General features: G+C 37.3%; 1 protein-coding gene across 21 annotated transcripts in view; it reads left to right on the top strand.

The window, feature by feature from the left end:
* RIMS2 (regulating synaptic membrane exocytosis 2) overlaps positions 1-17,884 on the top strand; it is a 482,918-nt gene that overhangs the window by 88,474 nt on the left and 376,560 nt on the right. For 16 of the 21 annotated variants that reach the window (XM_068932863.1, XM_068932857.1, XM_068932851.1 and 13 more), the window contains 2 exons: positions 1,408-1,618; positions 14,608-14,619. The exons of 1 other annotated variant lie outside the window; for it this stretch is intronic. In XM_068932863.1, coding sequence (XP_068788964.1) covers positions 1,408-1,618; positions 14,608-14,619 — 223 coding nt within the window. The remainder of the gene's footprint in view (positions 1-1,407; positions 1,619-14,607; positions 14,620-17,884) is intronic. 4 more of the 21 variants (XM_068932860.1, XM_068932862.1, XM_068932867.1 and 1 more) reach the window with 1 other exon arrangement.

Here is a 17,884-nt window from a genome sequence, read left to right as displayed (position 1 = left end):
TTATGAGAAGAGCAGCCAAGCGGTGGAAAACTTTAAAGGTGAATGCAAAGAATTTGAGCCAAATACAGAGACAAATAAATGATTGCAGTAGGATGGAGGATTAATGGGATGATTTCTGAGGGTATAATTAAGTGCAGTGAAGTCCGTGTTTTGTAATATTGGCTTAGAATTGTTAGGAACAATTTTGCTGAATGGGTGGGATATGCATCATTTTTTGGTTGTACTTGTCTCTGTACAGGGACTGCAGTGAGCTAAACTAACTAGACTCAAATTTTTAGATGCTACAATTAGCAATATAGCAAACGTAGGGAGTTTGCTATATTGAGTTGAATTCCATACTAAAAATGTAAAGATTGTGATTCAGACCCCTTAAAATCACAGGCATGAAAATAAAAGAGAAGTCAAAGCTCTTTTTATTTTCTCTGGTTTTGAGTCCTTGCAATATATTATATCACATTTTCCAGCTTTTCTCAGCGACCATCTGAGCTGAAAAATGACATCATTTACCTCCAGAAACAGAGGCTTTAGGAAAAAACTGCTCTTATAAAATTTGAAATGAGTCTGTAACTTTAATCATAGTAAGACAATTTTAAGTGCCATATGTGGAGATTAAACAGAATTTGAATATTGTGGGCTCAGAGATATGAGTAAAATAGCATGCCTGGAGGAATTATGGCAATTTTGTATGCATGTGGTAACTGACTATGAATATGCTCCTAATCCACTGGAAATGGAAGGTAAAACACATATACATACATCTCTTAAACTACTGTCTCTGAATTTTATATCTAAGGTAGTCAATTGCCTTTCCTTTGACATGACCGGGCAGTACCAAAATAATAATATGAGTAGCTTAATTGATTTCTAGTAACTTGTTAAACTGAGGTAACTTGTGTTTGAACAGTGATTGATAAAGCATTTTAGAATAATCAGCCTGTGCTGTACTGTTGCAAAAAACAGGGTAAGTTACATCAAGATAAAGATACTTGTGTCTGTCTGCTGGTATTAGATAAAAGTACACTTGGAAGAATAAATCAGATTTTTTCCCCCCACTATTAGCTGATTTGTCATCTGCTACCTCAGGGTCTTGGATCACTCAGCCCATGTTTCCTACTGCTATATTTGTGGATAAGAGCTAGTCACATCCTATATCAGAGCTTCTTCTCTTTGTAGGAGCTGGGCTATGTGCGGCGTGTTATCAGTGTTGGGCTTCCTCCTAGAGTTTAGTTATATCGAAAAAGAAGTAATTCTTGAAAGTTACACTTCTGGAATATCATAATTAAATGTATTTTCTTTGCCACAGTATTTCTCTCTAATTAATGTTTTGAAATTGACTGTTGTTTATTGATTGTGAAGTATTTGCAGGCTTAAATAAAACAACTGTTAATAATCTCTTTTTTTCTGCAGAAAATTACATCAGCAGTTTGAAATGTATAAGGAGCAAGTGAAAAAGATGGGTGAAGAATCACAGCAGCAGCAGGAGCACAAGGGTGATGCCCCAACCTGTGGCATCTGCCACAAAACAAAATTTGCTGATGGCTGTGGCCATAACTGTTCATATTGCCAAACTAAATTCTGTGCACGCTGCGGAGGAAGAGTATCTTTACGGTCAAACAAGGTATGGAGTGATGAAAATTTAGTACTTGACTTCTTCAAACTCAGTATCTTTTATTCATTGCTACTGCATCCAAACTATGTACTTAAACAGATTTCCTTTAAGGAGGAAATTATATCTACTTAGGGTATTTTAAGATGTCTCTCCTCTTTTCACGTAATCTTCATTAAAGCTCTGACTTGCAATTGGTTTGTGAATATGACTTTTAAATTAGCATATGCCACATTTCTACTGTCAAGCTCATGCAAGTACAATTCTCTCACCAGAGGACTGAGTCTCTGTATGGGAGATAGGGAGTATATCTAGCAATCTAGTGAGGCTAATATTGAGACAGTGTGAATATTAGAACTTAGAGCTAGAATTGTTGTTTTTCTGCTTGCCCACAAATCTGGACAAGATTTTTGTTAAATGAGTGTTAGATTAGCATATGCAATATATTATAATTATTTTTACATGTTTATTATGCATTGGTGCCTATGCATATGGATGATATGTAGCATTCTATATATTTATATTAGTGTATTTTAAGGAAAGTGGATTAAATGTGGTTCGTAAGCTGATTTTAATATTTTCACAGAAAGTTCTTGAAAGAACCAAAAATATTTAGAAGAAATATCACTAGAAATCTTAATATAATTTGTCTTCAGAGATACCATATTAAACCTTCAAAAATTAAATACATTAAGAAAGAAAATAAAGTTAAAGCTAGTATGCTGGTATTCACTATATATCACTAGGTAAACCAGTAAGCTGCATTTTTAAAAAGTTGGATTATAGAATAAAAGAATCAGCAGAACTAAGATAATTGCAGAAGACAGTTCAATCCTGAGAGCAGTTTATTCAACATTTTATATCATATCAGATATATGTATTTTTTTCAGATTCTGACAGATATTCATAGGATATTCATGACAATATTCTTGACTTCTTATGCTGATCTTCTATGGAAACACTTGTTTTGTAAATTAATACAGTCATTTATTTATTTCCATAAATGAATATTTTTCAATAATACGATCATTGTAGATATCATGCAATTTGTAAATGCCATCTTAATGTGCTGGTGGGTAGGAGAAAATCATATGGATGTTACGTATTTTTTTAGTTCTAAAATTGAGCTAAGGAAGACAGAGAAAAGGACGCTTAAATATATGTGTTGGTAATGGACTCAAGTTTTGGCTATTTTCTAATGACTAAAGTAACTGATGTTGTGCGTAAATCTCTCAAGCTGCCTTGAACCTGACAGAATTTTGTTAAGAAGGCAATTTTAAAATTCACGTAGTGCCTTTTGTCTTGAGTAAGCTCACATATTGTTATTGCTTTTTTAACTAGATCCTATTACCAGTAATAAAGGATATAATAATTTCTGTATTAATTTCATCTGATTATTAAAGGCAATCAGGACAGACTTTCAGAGTCATTATGTCTACATACCTAGAACCATAGAAAAAGAGCATTAGGAGGAAGGCTTCATCTCCTAATGAGATGTTTGCAGAGATCATTTAAACTATCCTTAGGCAGGATCATGTGAATTGCACAGATATTTGTCTAACTTCTCTTGACTGATTTCCAGTGCGATTCTTCCACAGCTGCTTAGGTTGTTTGTTCCACTGCTTCATCATCCTCACCTTAGGAAGCTTTTCTTACTGTCTAACCTAATCTTTCTTTTTGTAAGTGGACTTCTGCGTTCAGTAGTCTGTTCTGCAGCTCTTGTCGGTTGACTTTTGTTTCTACCACTATGGATAACTTTGCGTGATAAATTAACTTTTCCAGTTCTCATACATTTGTTTTGGAGATTGTCTATGAGTATGCTGGACAGAAGAGCATTTCTAGAAAAATTCCCTTGAGGCTCCACTGGTGATATCTCTCCCTTTAAAAAAAACCTTGACCGTTTATTCCTGTTGTTCTTGTTTTTTAACCAGTTAAGTTTTGCCATGAATGAATTTATTCCGATTTTATGGGAGCTGAGATTCTTTAAAGCTTGGAAGTCCAGCTTGGCTATATCATCTGATCCCATTTAATCACATGCTCAGTGACTTTTTGAAGGAATTCTAATAGATGTAGCAGACGTGACTTCCTTTTACAAAAGCCTCTCTGACTTTTCCACATTATATAATAATTTATTAATATTTATCAATATGCTTGCCAATTTTGTTCTATATTTTGGTTTCTGTGGATTTGCCCAGTATGGATGTCAGACTCACTTGTCTGTTATTCGATTGATCAAACTCTGAAATTCCTTAATAAATAAGCTGGCATTATATTTACTATCTTCTATCAAGGAGAGACTTTGTATTACACTTAATAGACATTTTAGATTTGAGGTTTTTTTTAGGACTTTATGCTGAATATCATCTGATTCTAAAAATTTGTTAGTTTTGTTGATTCACCTTGCGACTTCTTTTTTTGATAATATCCATTTGAAGTAAATCATCCCGTTTATTCCCCATAAAGTAGGGATGTGGAGTAAGTATCTCTGATCACAGTGAGCATGAAACAAAAGATTTAATTTAGACTCAGACTCTGACAGTGTCCTTTTAATTCTGATGTATTTTATGCCTCTGTACATTCCATGCACATTATTCCATGAAAAGTTTTTTTGGCCTACCTTATTGTAATTTACCAAAATTCATTCTTTTCTATTTTCCTTATTTGGATAGACCCTAACTTTTTGAAGATGTCGTCTTCTAATAACCTCCTGTTCTGACTGTCCTAGATTTTCTTTGATCTTTATAGACTTTTTCTGGCAGGTTGTATGCGTCTGCCTTGGACTTTGCGTAAGATGATTTTTAAAGAATCTCTGTGTCTCCTGAAAGTGTTTTACCCTTTTGACTGTTCCTTTTGCTAGTTTATTCTAAAACCGAGTGACTCTGAAACGTTCTTTGATGGAGCTATTTGATCTATTTGTGATCTTTTTCATAATATCAAGTTTCCAGCCAAATTCGTCCCATTTACACCAGCTTCTGATACTATATACTTTAGAACAGGTGAGGGTAAGCAGCCTACATCTTAGAAGATACAGAACTGCAAAGAACACTTCTGTTTCAAAGTCCACAAAGGACAATTACTACTTATAACCTTTGAGGCTGTAGTTAGCAGATCTCTTTTAGAATTTTAGTAAAGCAAAAGGCTCCAAAATAGTATCCCTTGGTTTGAATAATATTCCTTGGTGGGCTTCTCTTCTCATCCTTTCACCATTGCCTTTTTTCTTTCTGATCTTTCATCATAGAAGCTAACCTTGATTCTTACGTCATAATCATGGCAAACCTCCCTCTACAGATATGTTTAAAAAGAAAGAAAGAAAGTGCGTATGAGTAATTAAGTGACACATTTTGATCTTCTCTTGTTTGTATCATTTTGTTTTTGTTGCTTTCATCCTTCTATTGTTTGTTGCTATTTGGACTTGTCCTATCTTACACAGTACTTTCTCTGGGAATTGAAGTGTCCTCTTTGAAGTTGGTATAACATCAAGTGTAAAGACTTTTATTCTTTTGGTCTTTGGTCACTATTACAGTATCAAGAAATCATTTGTAAGGAGAAGAATGGCATTTTTAAGTAAAGATAACAAGGCCAAGATAAGAGTTCAGCTACAGATTTTTTGGAAACTTATGCAGGCAACAAGCATCTGTTGGTAATTTCCAAAGCGTCCATATCCATTTTGAATGGGATATTTTCCTCATTTAGTTTGTCTTGTTGAAGGGGATTCAGTAAATCCATTCAACTAGATAATTCCTCGCCTGAAGAATTCCTAGATGGTAGAGTACTTAACCATGTATTCATATCACGGTGTGCTGCATAAAGTCATTAGTGACAGTGGCAAAAGTGCAGGTTTATGGGATATTGCGCTATGGCTATCTGTAGCATGTGTGATGACAGTGCTTTTGGAAGACAGTGCCTGTTGCCTGAGTAGTATGAGATAATTTGATTTGGAAAGTTCTCAACTGAGTAGTATTTGGCAGCATTACAAGGCTTTACAAATAAGATCTTCTGAGTAAGCTGATAGCTCTTAGCAGTCCACTAAGAGTCTACTCTACTTTGCAGATATACCTGCATATAAAGCTGTAAATGAAGACATGGGGATTGCACACAGAATTTGGGCTTCTGGAATGACTGGATGATTTATCTCCTCTTCAGTTTAGATTCAGTGCCTGAAATGTAGGCATTAAAGTTCAATTCAGTTTGTACAGAAATAACCATTATGTCAGAGTTCTTTTTAGAACAAAACCCAGCATCGATAATGGTGGTATTGCTGCTTCCATGCTCCTAACTCTTACCTTAGTGATAGAAGTATTCATCAGGATGAGGGTTTGAATCTCATGTGAGTAAGGGATCTTTAACCAACATCTTTGATCTTTATGAAAAATGTTGGCTTGATTAAAACTGCATTTCTGAAAGAAACATGGCAGCAAACAGTAATTGTTCTTCCATAATTGTATATTGATTCATATAGGGAAATGCACACTGAAGGATGCAGTAGGTAGAAGAAAGAGGTTTATGCAGCTTAGAAAATTAAATGCTAACTATTGGGTGTTTACAGCTTTTGGACGCCTACAGCTTCACGTACATCTAATTTTCAGCAGCTCAGAATGCTGGTTCACTAAACTCAGATTTCACTTGTAAAGAAAGGAAACAATACTTGTTCTGAAATCTTAATTTGAGGTATGTTCAATATGTTCTTTCAGGGTGTTTAGTGACCTGCTATCAGTTGTAGCAGCTAAAATATTCTTACCTCTTTGTCTTTGAACATCAAAAGTAAGAGACTTTCATCTGGTCAGTTGTTTCTGGGAGTTCACACACAGAAAAGTGTGTGTGAAACACACAAGATATGAGTAGGGAACTTCCCTGAGCTGCCTCTGGTTCTGTGAAACATTTGCATTCTGATTATTTGTCTGAGTCTACATTAGTTTTTTCGAGGACCTTCAAATTCTCTTCTCTTTGTCAGATGCATTTCTAACTACATGATCTACAGCATGACCAGCGATATGCATTCACAATGAATTCAATGAAATTTTGGCTTGCCTGTGCTGATGCGTAATCCATTTCATTCTGTCAAAAACTGGCAGGCACCAAAGAATTATATCTGCCACAACCAAGATTTTTAAGTCACTAGGATTTGGGCTAAACTCAGTGAATTCCTATCACATACAAATAAGTTGATCCTTATGAGACATGTTTCTATTCTACATTTCACAGAATCACAGAATGGCCAAGGTTGGAAGGGACCTCTGGAGATCACCTAGTCCAAAACCCCTGCTCAAGCAGGGTCACCTAGAGCACATTGCCCAGGATTGTGTTCAGACAGCTTTTGAATATCTCCAAGGAAGGAGACTCCACAACCATCACGGGCAACCTGTTCCAGTGCTCGGTCACCCTCACGGGAAAGAAGTTTCTCCTCATGTTCAGATGGAACTGCCTGTGTTTCAATTTGTGCCGGTTGCCTCTTGTCCTGTCGCTGGGCACCGCGGAGAAGAGTCTGGTCCCATCCTCTTGACACCCTCCCTTCGGATACTTGTACACATTGATGAGATTCCCCCCTCAGTCTTCTCTTCTCCAGGCTGAACAGGCCCAGCTCTCGCAGCCTTTCCTAATAGAAAAGATGCTCCAGTCCCCTCATCATCTTTGTAGGCCTCCGCTGGACTCTCTCCAGTAGTGCCATGTCTCTCTTGTCCTGGGCAGCCCAGAACTGGACACAGTACTCCAGGTGAGGCCTCCCCAGGGCTGAGGAGAGGGGCAGGATCCCCTCCCTCCACCTGCTGGCAACACCCTGCCTAATGCACCCCAGGACACTATTGGCCTTCCTGGCCACAAGGGCGCACTGCTGGCTCATGTTTAACTTGTCATCCACCAGCACTCCCAGGTCCTTCTCTGCAGAGCTGCTTTCCAGCAGGTCGGCTGCCAGCATGCTCTGGTGCATGGGGTTATATAACTGCCTAGGTGCAGCACCCTGCACTTGCCTTTGTTGGACTTCCGGAGGTTCCTCTCACCCATCTCTCCAGCCTGTCCAGGTCCCTCTGAATGGCAGCACAGCCTTCTGGTGTGTCAGCCACTCCTCCTAGTTTGGTATCATCAGCAAACTTGCTGAAGGTGCACTCTGTCCCTTCCTCCAGGTCATTGATGAATACATTGAACAAGACTGGACCCAGTAGTGACCCCTGGGGGACACCGCTAGCCACAGGCCTCCAACTTGACTCTGCGCCATTCACCACAGCCCTCTGAGCTTGGCCATCCAGCCAGTTCTCAATCCACCTCACTGTCCACTCATCTAGCCCACACTTCCTGAGTTTACCTAGGAGGATGTGATGGGAGACAGTGTCAGAAGCCTTGCTGAAGTCCAGGGAGACAACATCCACTGCTCTCCCCTCCTCTACCCAGCCAGTCATTCCATCAGAGAAGGCTATCAGATTGGTCAAGCATGATTTCCCTTTGGTGAATCCATGCTGAATACTCCTGATCACCTTCTTGTCCTCCAGATGCTTAGTGATGACCTCCAGGATGAGCTGTTCCATCCCCTTTCCAGGGATGGAGGTGAGGCTGACAGGCCTGTAGTTTCCTGGCTCCTCCTTCTTGCCCTTTTGGAAGACTGGGGTGACATTGGCTTTCTTCCAGCCCTCAGGCACCTCTCCTGATCTCCAAGACCATCTCCAAGATGATGGAGAGTGGCCTAGCAATAACATCCGCCAGCTCCCTCAGCACTCGTGGGTGCATCCCATCAGGGCCCATGGATTTATGGATGTCAAGTTTGGACAAAAGATCTCTAACCCGATCCTCCTCGACCAAGGGAGAGTCTTCCTTTCTCCAGCCTTCCTCTCTTGTCCCCAGGGTCTGGAATTCCTCAGGACTGGCCTTAGCAGTGAAGACTGAAGCAAAGGCAGCATTCAATAACTCTGCCTTCTCTATATCCTTCATTACCAGGGCACCCGCCCCATTCAGCAGCGGGCCCACGTTTTCCCTAGTCTTCCTTTTGCTCTTGATGTATATGAAGAAGCCCTTCTTGTTGTCCTTGACATCTCTTGCCAGCTTTAATTCCAAATGGGCCTTCCTCATCGCATCTCTGCATACTCTGACAACGTCCCTATATTCCTCCCAAGTGGCCTGTCCCCTTTTCCACATTCTGTAGACTTCCTTCTTCTGTTGGAGTTTTGCCAGGAGTTCCTTGCTCATCCATGCAGGTCTCCTGCCCGCTTTGCTGGACTTCTTGCTCGTAGGGATGCAGTTTTCCCTAGAAAAGACACAGGACATTGCAAACTTGATGAAAAGGATTTCTCTAAACCACAGTTTTACTTTTATTTTTTTTTTTCAATTTAAAGCATGTAATACCTGTAAAATCTTTATACATACAGCTGTATTCATCTTTCTGGAGAATCTGAGTCCAGGCAGATCAGTAAAAGTAAGGAGCACCACAATTTCAAGCTGATGAATTGTTCTGAAGACAAACTTCTGTGTAGAAGTGAACTTCCAAATTCCCAACTGGACTATAAATGTTATCATTCTAATTGGGATGAATTTCACATCTTAATCTTTTCATGGAGAGAATGGAGTTGATGATATCAAATACATTAAAGACTTCAAGGACGTAGAGTCTGAAATCTTGTCCTGATTATAGGAAAACAACAATGTTAATAACCATAGTGAACATGCATGATTGTAAGACATCTCTAACAGCGGTCAGGTCTAATTTATTTGAGTTGGGCAGCCTCTTTATTCCTTTGAAAGTTATGCCCAAACTCAGCAGGACCACTGTTCAGCTAGTATATGTCACAGACCTTTGAGACCCCCCACCCCACCCCAAAGACAGTTTTGGCTGGGATCAAACTGCTGGGACAGAGCTGCGTGAGAAGGAGCTATGATGAACCCTGCTGGAGGCCTCTACCTGCTTTGCTTGGGAGCTGCTTTTAAGCTCAGGAACTAAGCCTTGGCCCCTGCCTGAGCTGTGCTGCAGCCATGCTGGTGCCTGGCCATGTCCCTTACTGATCCTGATCTATCTACTTGCCTTCCTGGCTGGCCTCAGCCCTGCCTCATCACCATGGACTTGTCAGTGACATGGACTCAGGCCTGACCTTGGCTACCATCCCAGGCCTGGCCCTTCCCTCCTCACGCAGGGGCTGTGGGGTGAGGCACTGTTAGCAAGGGCATGGCCTGCCTTGTGTCACCACCCTTGGTGCCCTGCTACTGGATCTGTCCAAGCCACCGGCCCTGCCAGTGCCTGAACATTATAGAAGTAGTGTGCTGGTCCAGCAAAACTCAGTTCTTCAAACTGCTGCATCTCCACTCAGATTGAAGGCTTGGCACAACGATCATTTTGAATCAGCATACGTTACTCCTCTCCAACTTGTAAACTTTTCTTACAAACTGGTGCCTGGCAGAACTGATACCCAGAGTCTTGGCGTTTCTGTATCAATACTTTAGGTTCTCTTGATTCTTCAAAAGAGCTGTGTGATTTTAAAAGAAATAATCATTCTCTTCAAATGCCAACTACAGAAACTACTTACTTTATTATTTTTGCTACTCCTTTTATTCTTTTAATTCTTTATTTTAAACTATTCTCACTTGGTAACTGTTTTGGTCCTCATTAAAAAGCAGATAATAGCCTGTATTCCTATTTTTATGCTTAGATTTCTCAGCTGAAAAAATATTTTCTTGGAGTGTGGTTTTCAGGTCACACATCTGAGCGCCAAATCTACCTTCTAACAGATTTTTTTTCAAGGGTAACGTATAGATGTTGACTCATTCTAGATTTCTTCTGAATATGGGATGGAATTCCAATCATTTGCTAACATTTTTGTGTGCCTGAATGTTCATGGAGTTAAGGCCTTTCCTCACAAAACTGATGTAAAAAGGTGTTTGAATTTCACATGGCATAGAGTAAATATCTTACAAGTCTGACCAATTTATTTATTTGTTTTTTAGCATCAGTTCTTTGAGTACTGAACGGAATCATTTCTAAATGTCAATGCTTGCTATTGAAATGGCTTATTAGACTGTCTCTCATATGGTCAGTCACGTTGCTACTTACATTGTACTGGTGTGAAATGGAAGAATATTTTGAGTCAGCATTGAGGAGGCAGCTAAGATGCTACTAGAGGTGGTCTTGGCTATCTGGCAATACGTGACTGCTTGTCTTGGACTTCACGTATCTTTATATTTCAGAGCCTGCTTCTGAAGAGTCTCTTCATCCTGAAAGTTACTCCACATAGATATTTTGTGCCTGAACTGAGTCCTGTTTGATAACTGTGATGATCACAGTGTGAAGGACAGGATTTGGACTCTAAAGTGCCTTCAATAGCACCAATTTCTAGAATTATTTTGTGTTATTAACATTTCACCTACTCATATACTGAAGTCTTATATTTGAGGATCTCTTCATTTGACCATTATTTTCTGAGATCTTCAATCTCCTTTTAGTATATGTCTTATAAATATGTAATTATGTATTATTTTAAGCACTGCCTAAGAGGTGCTTGTACTTTGGGACATCCTTTAAGCTATCAGAGAATGAGGTTCCTCTATGGTTATAATTTTGATAGATGAAAATTACTGATCAGCCATGATTTTCACTAATATAGTCTTGAGTTTTTAGGAAATATGAGTTGGTATGTTCTACTTGCTTACATTCTTACTATATATTTAGTGTGTATTTTATCTTTTATGTGATTAAAGTAAAGTTTGGCTGTTGGAAACTCTTAGTTTGAACACAAATTAAGATTTGGCAAAGTGACACACAGAATGAACAGACCAGTGTTACCACATCAGTATTTCTGAGTCAGTGGCTCCTTACATAGTGGCATAAGAGTTGTTACTTAGAAACACTATCTCAAAATTTCTAAACTATTATATTCCTTTCTTGAATACCGATAAGTGTTACAGTCAGAATTTGTTTCTGTCTCTTCAGTTTGTTATTTCTGAATCCGATAAATTGCATCAGTCATGATTTTTGGAATACAGATCAAATTGGGAAAGAAATTCGTACCAATGACAAAGGAGGACTTTTAAATATATGTAAGTGTATGTAGGATAAAGTTATTTAAATAAGGGCTAATATAGGCAGAATTTCTTAACGGCTAAGGGCAAAGTATCATAGAATTACTAGGTTGGAAAGGACTTCTGGGGATCATCTAGTCAAACCTGCTGCCTGAAGCATGTCCAATTAGATTAGGTTTCTGATGGCCTTTGCCAACTGAGTTTGAAATCTCCAAGGATGGAGATTCAACAACCTTTTCATGCAATCTCCTCCAGTGCTTGACTTGTCTCATGGTAACAAACAAACAAACAAACAAACAAACCACCTTTATATCTAGTTTGAGTTTCTAATGTTCCATCTAGTGTTTTTTGTCTCTTGTCTTGTACAGCACTGTGTCTTTGAGAAGAATACTACACATAACACCGCATGTTTTCAAATATGCAAATTATGGGAAGTCTGGAGTAAACTTTATAAGGAATTAACACTTACAAAATAGCACAATTTCTAAACAGTTTCTTGAAATATTATGGGCCTTATTCATAGTATGTTTTAAAATGTCGGGGTAGTGGTGCAGTAGAGAATATGGAAAACTGAAGGTTAATAGCTAGATATTGAAAGTTACTAAGACATGAAGAAGAAACGTGCCTAGAACAGACAACTCTGCTTCAAAGAATAGTCAGCCTAGGCAGGTATGACAGTAAGTTAAGGTATTTGTAAAAGAATCAAATAATAGAGATAGTTTTCAGCTCAAAATTTTGTTTTCTTAAGGCATGGGTCTCTTTGTTAAGTTTGCATAATTCTAACCTCTTCTACTTACTGTTCATCTTTCTCATTTCATTATTGGTTTTTGCTGTGCTTTAAAGATAACATCCTAATTTGAAATGTCACTGAGTCTGTTCCCTATTTTTGTGTGAAACCTACTACTTTACCTTTTTTCAGTTTCATGTATAGAAAATCTTTGACTTTTTCGTTATGTACTATTTTCAAAATTAAATCTTCTAGGCATTTATTTAATTTTGTCAAGTTATTTTATTTTAAAATTGAACACAGTACTTAACTCTTGTCTGGTTCCCTGAATTGGGGACCTGGATTATTCTGACCTGATTGCTTTTCTATGCTGTTACTTACCCTTCCTATGGCTGAGAGACATTCAAAAAGAAAGCTACCTTATCAGACATTTGCCATCCCCAAAATTTCTTCATCTCCAAGCTAAAGATACTTGGATGTGGTTTATGCTCCTTTTGTAGAGTAGAGATTATTTCTCCAGAGGTGAGGATAAGAGATGGAGACACTGGTTGTTTGCATTCACGTTATCTGTGAGCAACTCCTGCCATTCTTACTGTTGTGGGACAGGAAGCCCTGCTGGGGAGGCAGCAGTGCACCGGATGCTGCGCAGATAAATATGTCTTTGCACAGAGTGATAGTGCTTAGAAGTGCAGTGATCTAGATAGTTTTCAATGATGTTTTGTGTCTGTGTAACTAAGAATGCCACTAGAAATGGGAGCACCTTTGAAAATACTTTGAACTTTTACTACCACATATAGGATCTTAGAATATGTTAGGTCAGAAGGGACCTCTGGACGTTATCTAGTCCAACATCTTGCTCCAGGCAGGACTGGCTTTAAAGTTAGGTCAGGTTTCTCAGGGTTTTCAGCCAGTTGAGTTGTGAAAATCTCCAAGAATGGAGATTCCATAAGCTATTTGGGCAACCTGTTTCAGTGTTTAACATACTCTTGTTTTTTTTGTTTTTTTTTTTTTTATATCCAATGCAATCCCTTGATTGTTGCGTTTTTTTCCTTTAGCTGTGTGCCTCCAAGAAAAGTCTGACTCTGTCGTCTTCTCTATAGCTCACTCTTAAGTAGTTGAAGACTGAAATTAGTTCCCTTCTTCCTTCTTCCCAGCCCTCAGCCTTCTTCAGGCTAAAGAAGCCCAGCTCTCTCAGCTTCTCCTTTGTATATCATGGGCTGCAGTCCTCCGACCATCTCAGTTGCCCTCTGCTGTATTCTCTCATGTTTTATAGTATCTCTAATGTGGGGGGGAACCTAAAACTCTTGTAGGAGCATAAAAGCACGAAGTTATATGCCATACAGGTATCTGAACAACAAGTTACAAAATAAGTTGTTCCTCCTTCTGGTAAGCAATTGTTAAATGCTTAACACAGTAAAATGCTTAAGTGCATGCCTAGATTTAAGTTTGTGTACTGGCATGTGAAATTGAGGTACTAGAAAATATTGTTCATTTGTACATTGTTATTCATCTTTCACAAAAAATGGGAAATTATTTTGATTGAAACCATTTTGAATTCTTTTTTTTCCTAAAATATTCTTCCATTTACAGTTTTGGACAGCTAAAAGACAATTCCTTCAAGGAAAATTATAATCAGTGCTAATATTTGTATTTAATAATTATTGATATGAAAAAAGTATGAGATAATATAGATCTGACATGACATGCAGTAAACACTTGAGACAGTCTCTGTCTCCCTGTGCTTTAAAAGTCTGATATTTTAAAGCATGAGTAGATGCAGTTATGTCATTATGCACAGCTGATTTCTAGCTATAATAAATGAACATCTTTCATCTCACTGGACTCTGTGCAAGTGCGAAGGATTGATTCATGTTAATCATTTGCAGTATTGAGGTCCAAGGCATGTAGAGCTAAATTCTGCATCCTCTTTATGAGATGCCCTGTTTATTTTATTACAGTAATTAGGACTTGACTCCCAAATTATTTTTATAAAAATGACTTTTTTTGATGCAGCTTTCTTTGTATAAATATTTTTAATCTGACATAAAAAAAATCTTCAGAGTTTCACCCATAAAAAGATTAAGAAAGTTATTAAAATGAAATATTTTTCGCTCTTTTTCACTCGATCTTCATTTTTAGAGGAAATAAGAAAGATAAATTAATTTCTTCTGAAATTTGTTTATTTTACTAACAAATAATACTGCTTGCTTTCATAATGAAAGTGACTCTTTCCTTCTTTGTCTTTTTTCTGTCCTTTCTTTCTTGCTTTCGTGGAAATGAACTCCAGGAGGACAAAGTGGTTAGAGCCTTTTTTCTGTCTAAAATCCTTTTCTTTTATGGGTAGACTTATTTCCTTGCCTACATTTGCTTTCATTTACAGAGGTATATTTCCTGCTGAAGGCAAGGAAGTTACTATCGTTAAAATGAAAGCAAAGTTTGGCATGAAACGCTTACCTGTTTTTCAGATAGCAGTAATCTGTGAGTTGTTGTGGACATTATGCATGATAATCCTCTCTGTTTGCAAAGTTTATGAGCATGCCCCTACATTTCCTTTAGTTTTGCAATATGATATGTGCACAGTTTTAAAAAATAAAATAGAAAATTGTCTCAGAATTGTTTTCCTTACAAAAATACAAAGGAATTTTATCAAAACGGCATAAATTTATTAAAATCAGTTTTGTCTCCTGTGATAGCTATATTTGTGTCATTAACATGTATGTGCTTAATGTTTTAGTTTTTTTCTTAAATTTTTTTAACATGCTAGTTCAGTTTTGGTTTTTAATGGCAATACAATCAGATACCAGTAATCATTCAGAAAACATGCCTATTCTATACATGCAAGAATATACTAGGAGTGTCATGGAGTTATCCATCTGTAGTTAACTTACTTCTAAAATGAAATTACATGTATGTGTTTCAAAAATGTAGTGCACATATTGTATTGAGCGTAATGTTGAAATAATGTTAAAAGTTGTGCATGTCACTAATGTTTGGTGTTTATTTTGCTAATATTATACCTAAAACAGATAACCAATTTTATTTTAGTTATGTTTAGGAAAGGTAGTATAAAGCTTAATATGAGAATATGCCAGGATATATTTCAGTATATTGTAGTAGCAAATCAAATGTAATTTTTAAAAAATAAAATTGAGAAAAGTACCTGGGCTAGTGTAGGTCTGTTAATGAAAATCTCTAATATACTCTAAAATGAATTGCAATTGCAAAACCAATGCACCCTATAATGCTTGGCAAGGAAATGCCTGTATCAGATGAACTAAAACATTCTTTACAGCTTATATAAACCCAGTGAATGCACACAGGGCAAGCAATCTTTGTGGTGGATCACAGCATCACATATGCTATTACAGCCTAACATAGCTTCCTTTTGGCCAGCCAGTTTAGATTTCCTTACCGTTAAAAGGTTATGAACTCACACGATCCATGAAGTACTCCTAGCTCCTGGAACACAGAGGTAACTGTAGAATAAAAAAGGTAGATGTTCAGAGCTATTTTTTACTTGAAGAATTTGTCCTTTCAGTGTAATCTCGTAAGTAACTGATGCACGTTAACGGTATTCCTGTAGTCAGTCCAACAACTAATATCCATGAGGCATTTGTGTATGTTTTTGCAGTATCAAATCTTAAATTCACTTGAAAATAATGAATGCAAGAAGGTACAGTAATAAGGTTATGTGAACACCTAGTTTTATCATGTGCGTGTCCTCCCCAAAGAGGGAAGGAACAGGAATTTTTGTAGCCTATTACCTATTTAGATTTTTCCAAAATTAATGATTGTGCCTCAAATTACTTTTAGGTTCTGCTGATTTTGAAATAGATATTTTAGAAGTTATAAAGGCAGAAAGAACAGATTTTTTCTTAATCACAAGCATTGTGAAGTAGGGACAGCAGTGTCTTCATCTTACTCTTTTAGTGCTACAAGTGTTGTTAAAAATCTCTCAGTGTGTTTCATGGAGTTATGCTCCATGAAAAACAAATAACCCAATATAAATAGGATTTTTTTCAATTTTATGTGATAAAACGTTTACTAGAAGGTTAACCTACTCAGAGTATCCTTAAAATTACTGATTACCCTTCACTTTCCAGTATTAGCATATCAGAGAAGGTGTGAAATTCCAGTATCTAAGAGGCATATTCTGTGCTTAGTAAACGTAGGTTAAGAAAGTCAACCTAGTGTACTGTTAGATCTAGGTAAGATCCCCATAGATCTATATCTATGAGGACTTACAGAGTAGAAAGACATCTCAATATGTCCTCTTCAGAAATCTTCTCAAATTTTTAAATGAAGATTATAGAGAAAAGCTGGGACAGCTCTTGGTGTTGAATGTGTGGGACAATCATATGGCAGTCCACTGCAGCTGTTTATGATCATGGGGAACAGAGTTGAACGTGAACTCTGACTCTTTTGTATTGGACCATTGAACATACATTGAAGAGGATTTAGATACTGATAGTCGTGTGGGAGAAAAAGTCTCACTGTGCCCACATATAGTCAGCTATCCTAGCCATGTGTTTAGTCTGCTATCACAGTCTATAAAACTTTTTTGCAGAATGGAGAGCTAGTGTACCCGGAAAGGAATAATTTATGTTAAGTTAATGAAAGCGTAAGCTATCTCTCAGAAGGTAACAGTTAAGAATAGTTGACAGTTTTTTGATGAAAAATAATATGTTTAGTGAATTTTTTCAGATTCTGTATTTTTATTTTCTTTGATAACCAAGGTACATTTTACAGGATTTCCTGAAATTGTGTCACTATTATTCAGTCAATCGAAATGTAACTATGAGCTAGACAAATGTTCCTTGAAAAACTGAAGTCAGTTAAGGCTAAATGAAAATAAATATATTTCCTTAGGTAGAGATTCACAAGATCACGTTCCTTTGCTTGGATTTTGAAAATTATATTCCTAACTAAATTACTTTATTAAAATGAGCAATACTGTTAGCTTTAATACTGAAAATGTATGGCTATATAGTTGAAAATCATGGAAGGTCAAATTCAAAAGATGAGGCGTTAAGAAGTGCGATAAAGTTTGTGTAAAAAAAATGTCTTCACTGCAAATACTTGAAAATGAAGAAGTAATAGGATGATTTAATTTTGCCTCAAATTTAACATGAATTTAAACCAAATTACATACCTTTACTTGGAGGCGTTGGCTTAAAAATAGTCATCAATACTTCTGGAGAAAACAAGTAAGCAAGTGTCATTTAAGAAGTTTTTGGAAACAGCTGACTGGAGAAAACATGGTTCCTTCTGGTTTAGGTTCCTTCACTTTACTGATCGCGATCTGACTGTTAGAAACTTTGATAAAATCCCTATTATGTGATTAGTTATGGACTTTTGAGGTCTAGAGGTATCAATACATGTTTTTCAAGTGTTTGTTTTCTTATTCTTTGTTTAATAGCTGTCCCAGGTTCAGAGATGAAAAGACCACTGTTACGGTCAAGTTAGGTGCAACTTTATTAAGTTAACATGGGAACATTTTTTGCACCGGTTGTTGTTAGATCACTGCTACCGTGCTTTGGCAATTCTGAAAGTGAGGGAAAACC

The sequence above is a fragment of the Struthio camelus genome, chromosome 2 (genome assembly GCF_040807025.1).
Source record: "Struthio camelus isolate bStrCam1 chromosome 2, bStrCam1.hap1, whole genome shotgun sequence".
NCBI classification, from domain to species: Eukaryota; Metazoa; Chordata; class Aves; order Struthioniformes; family Struthionidae; genus Struthio; species Struthio camelus.
Note: the sequence above shows the minus strand (reverse complement) of the source record. Positions and strands in the feature narration are given on the sequence as shown.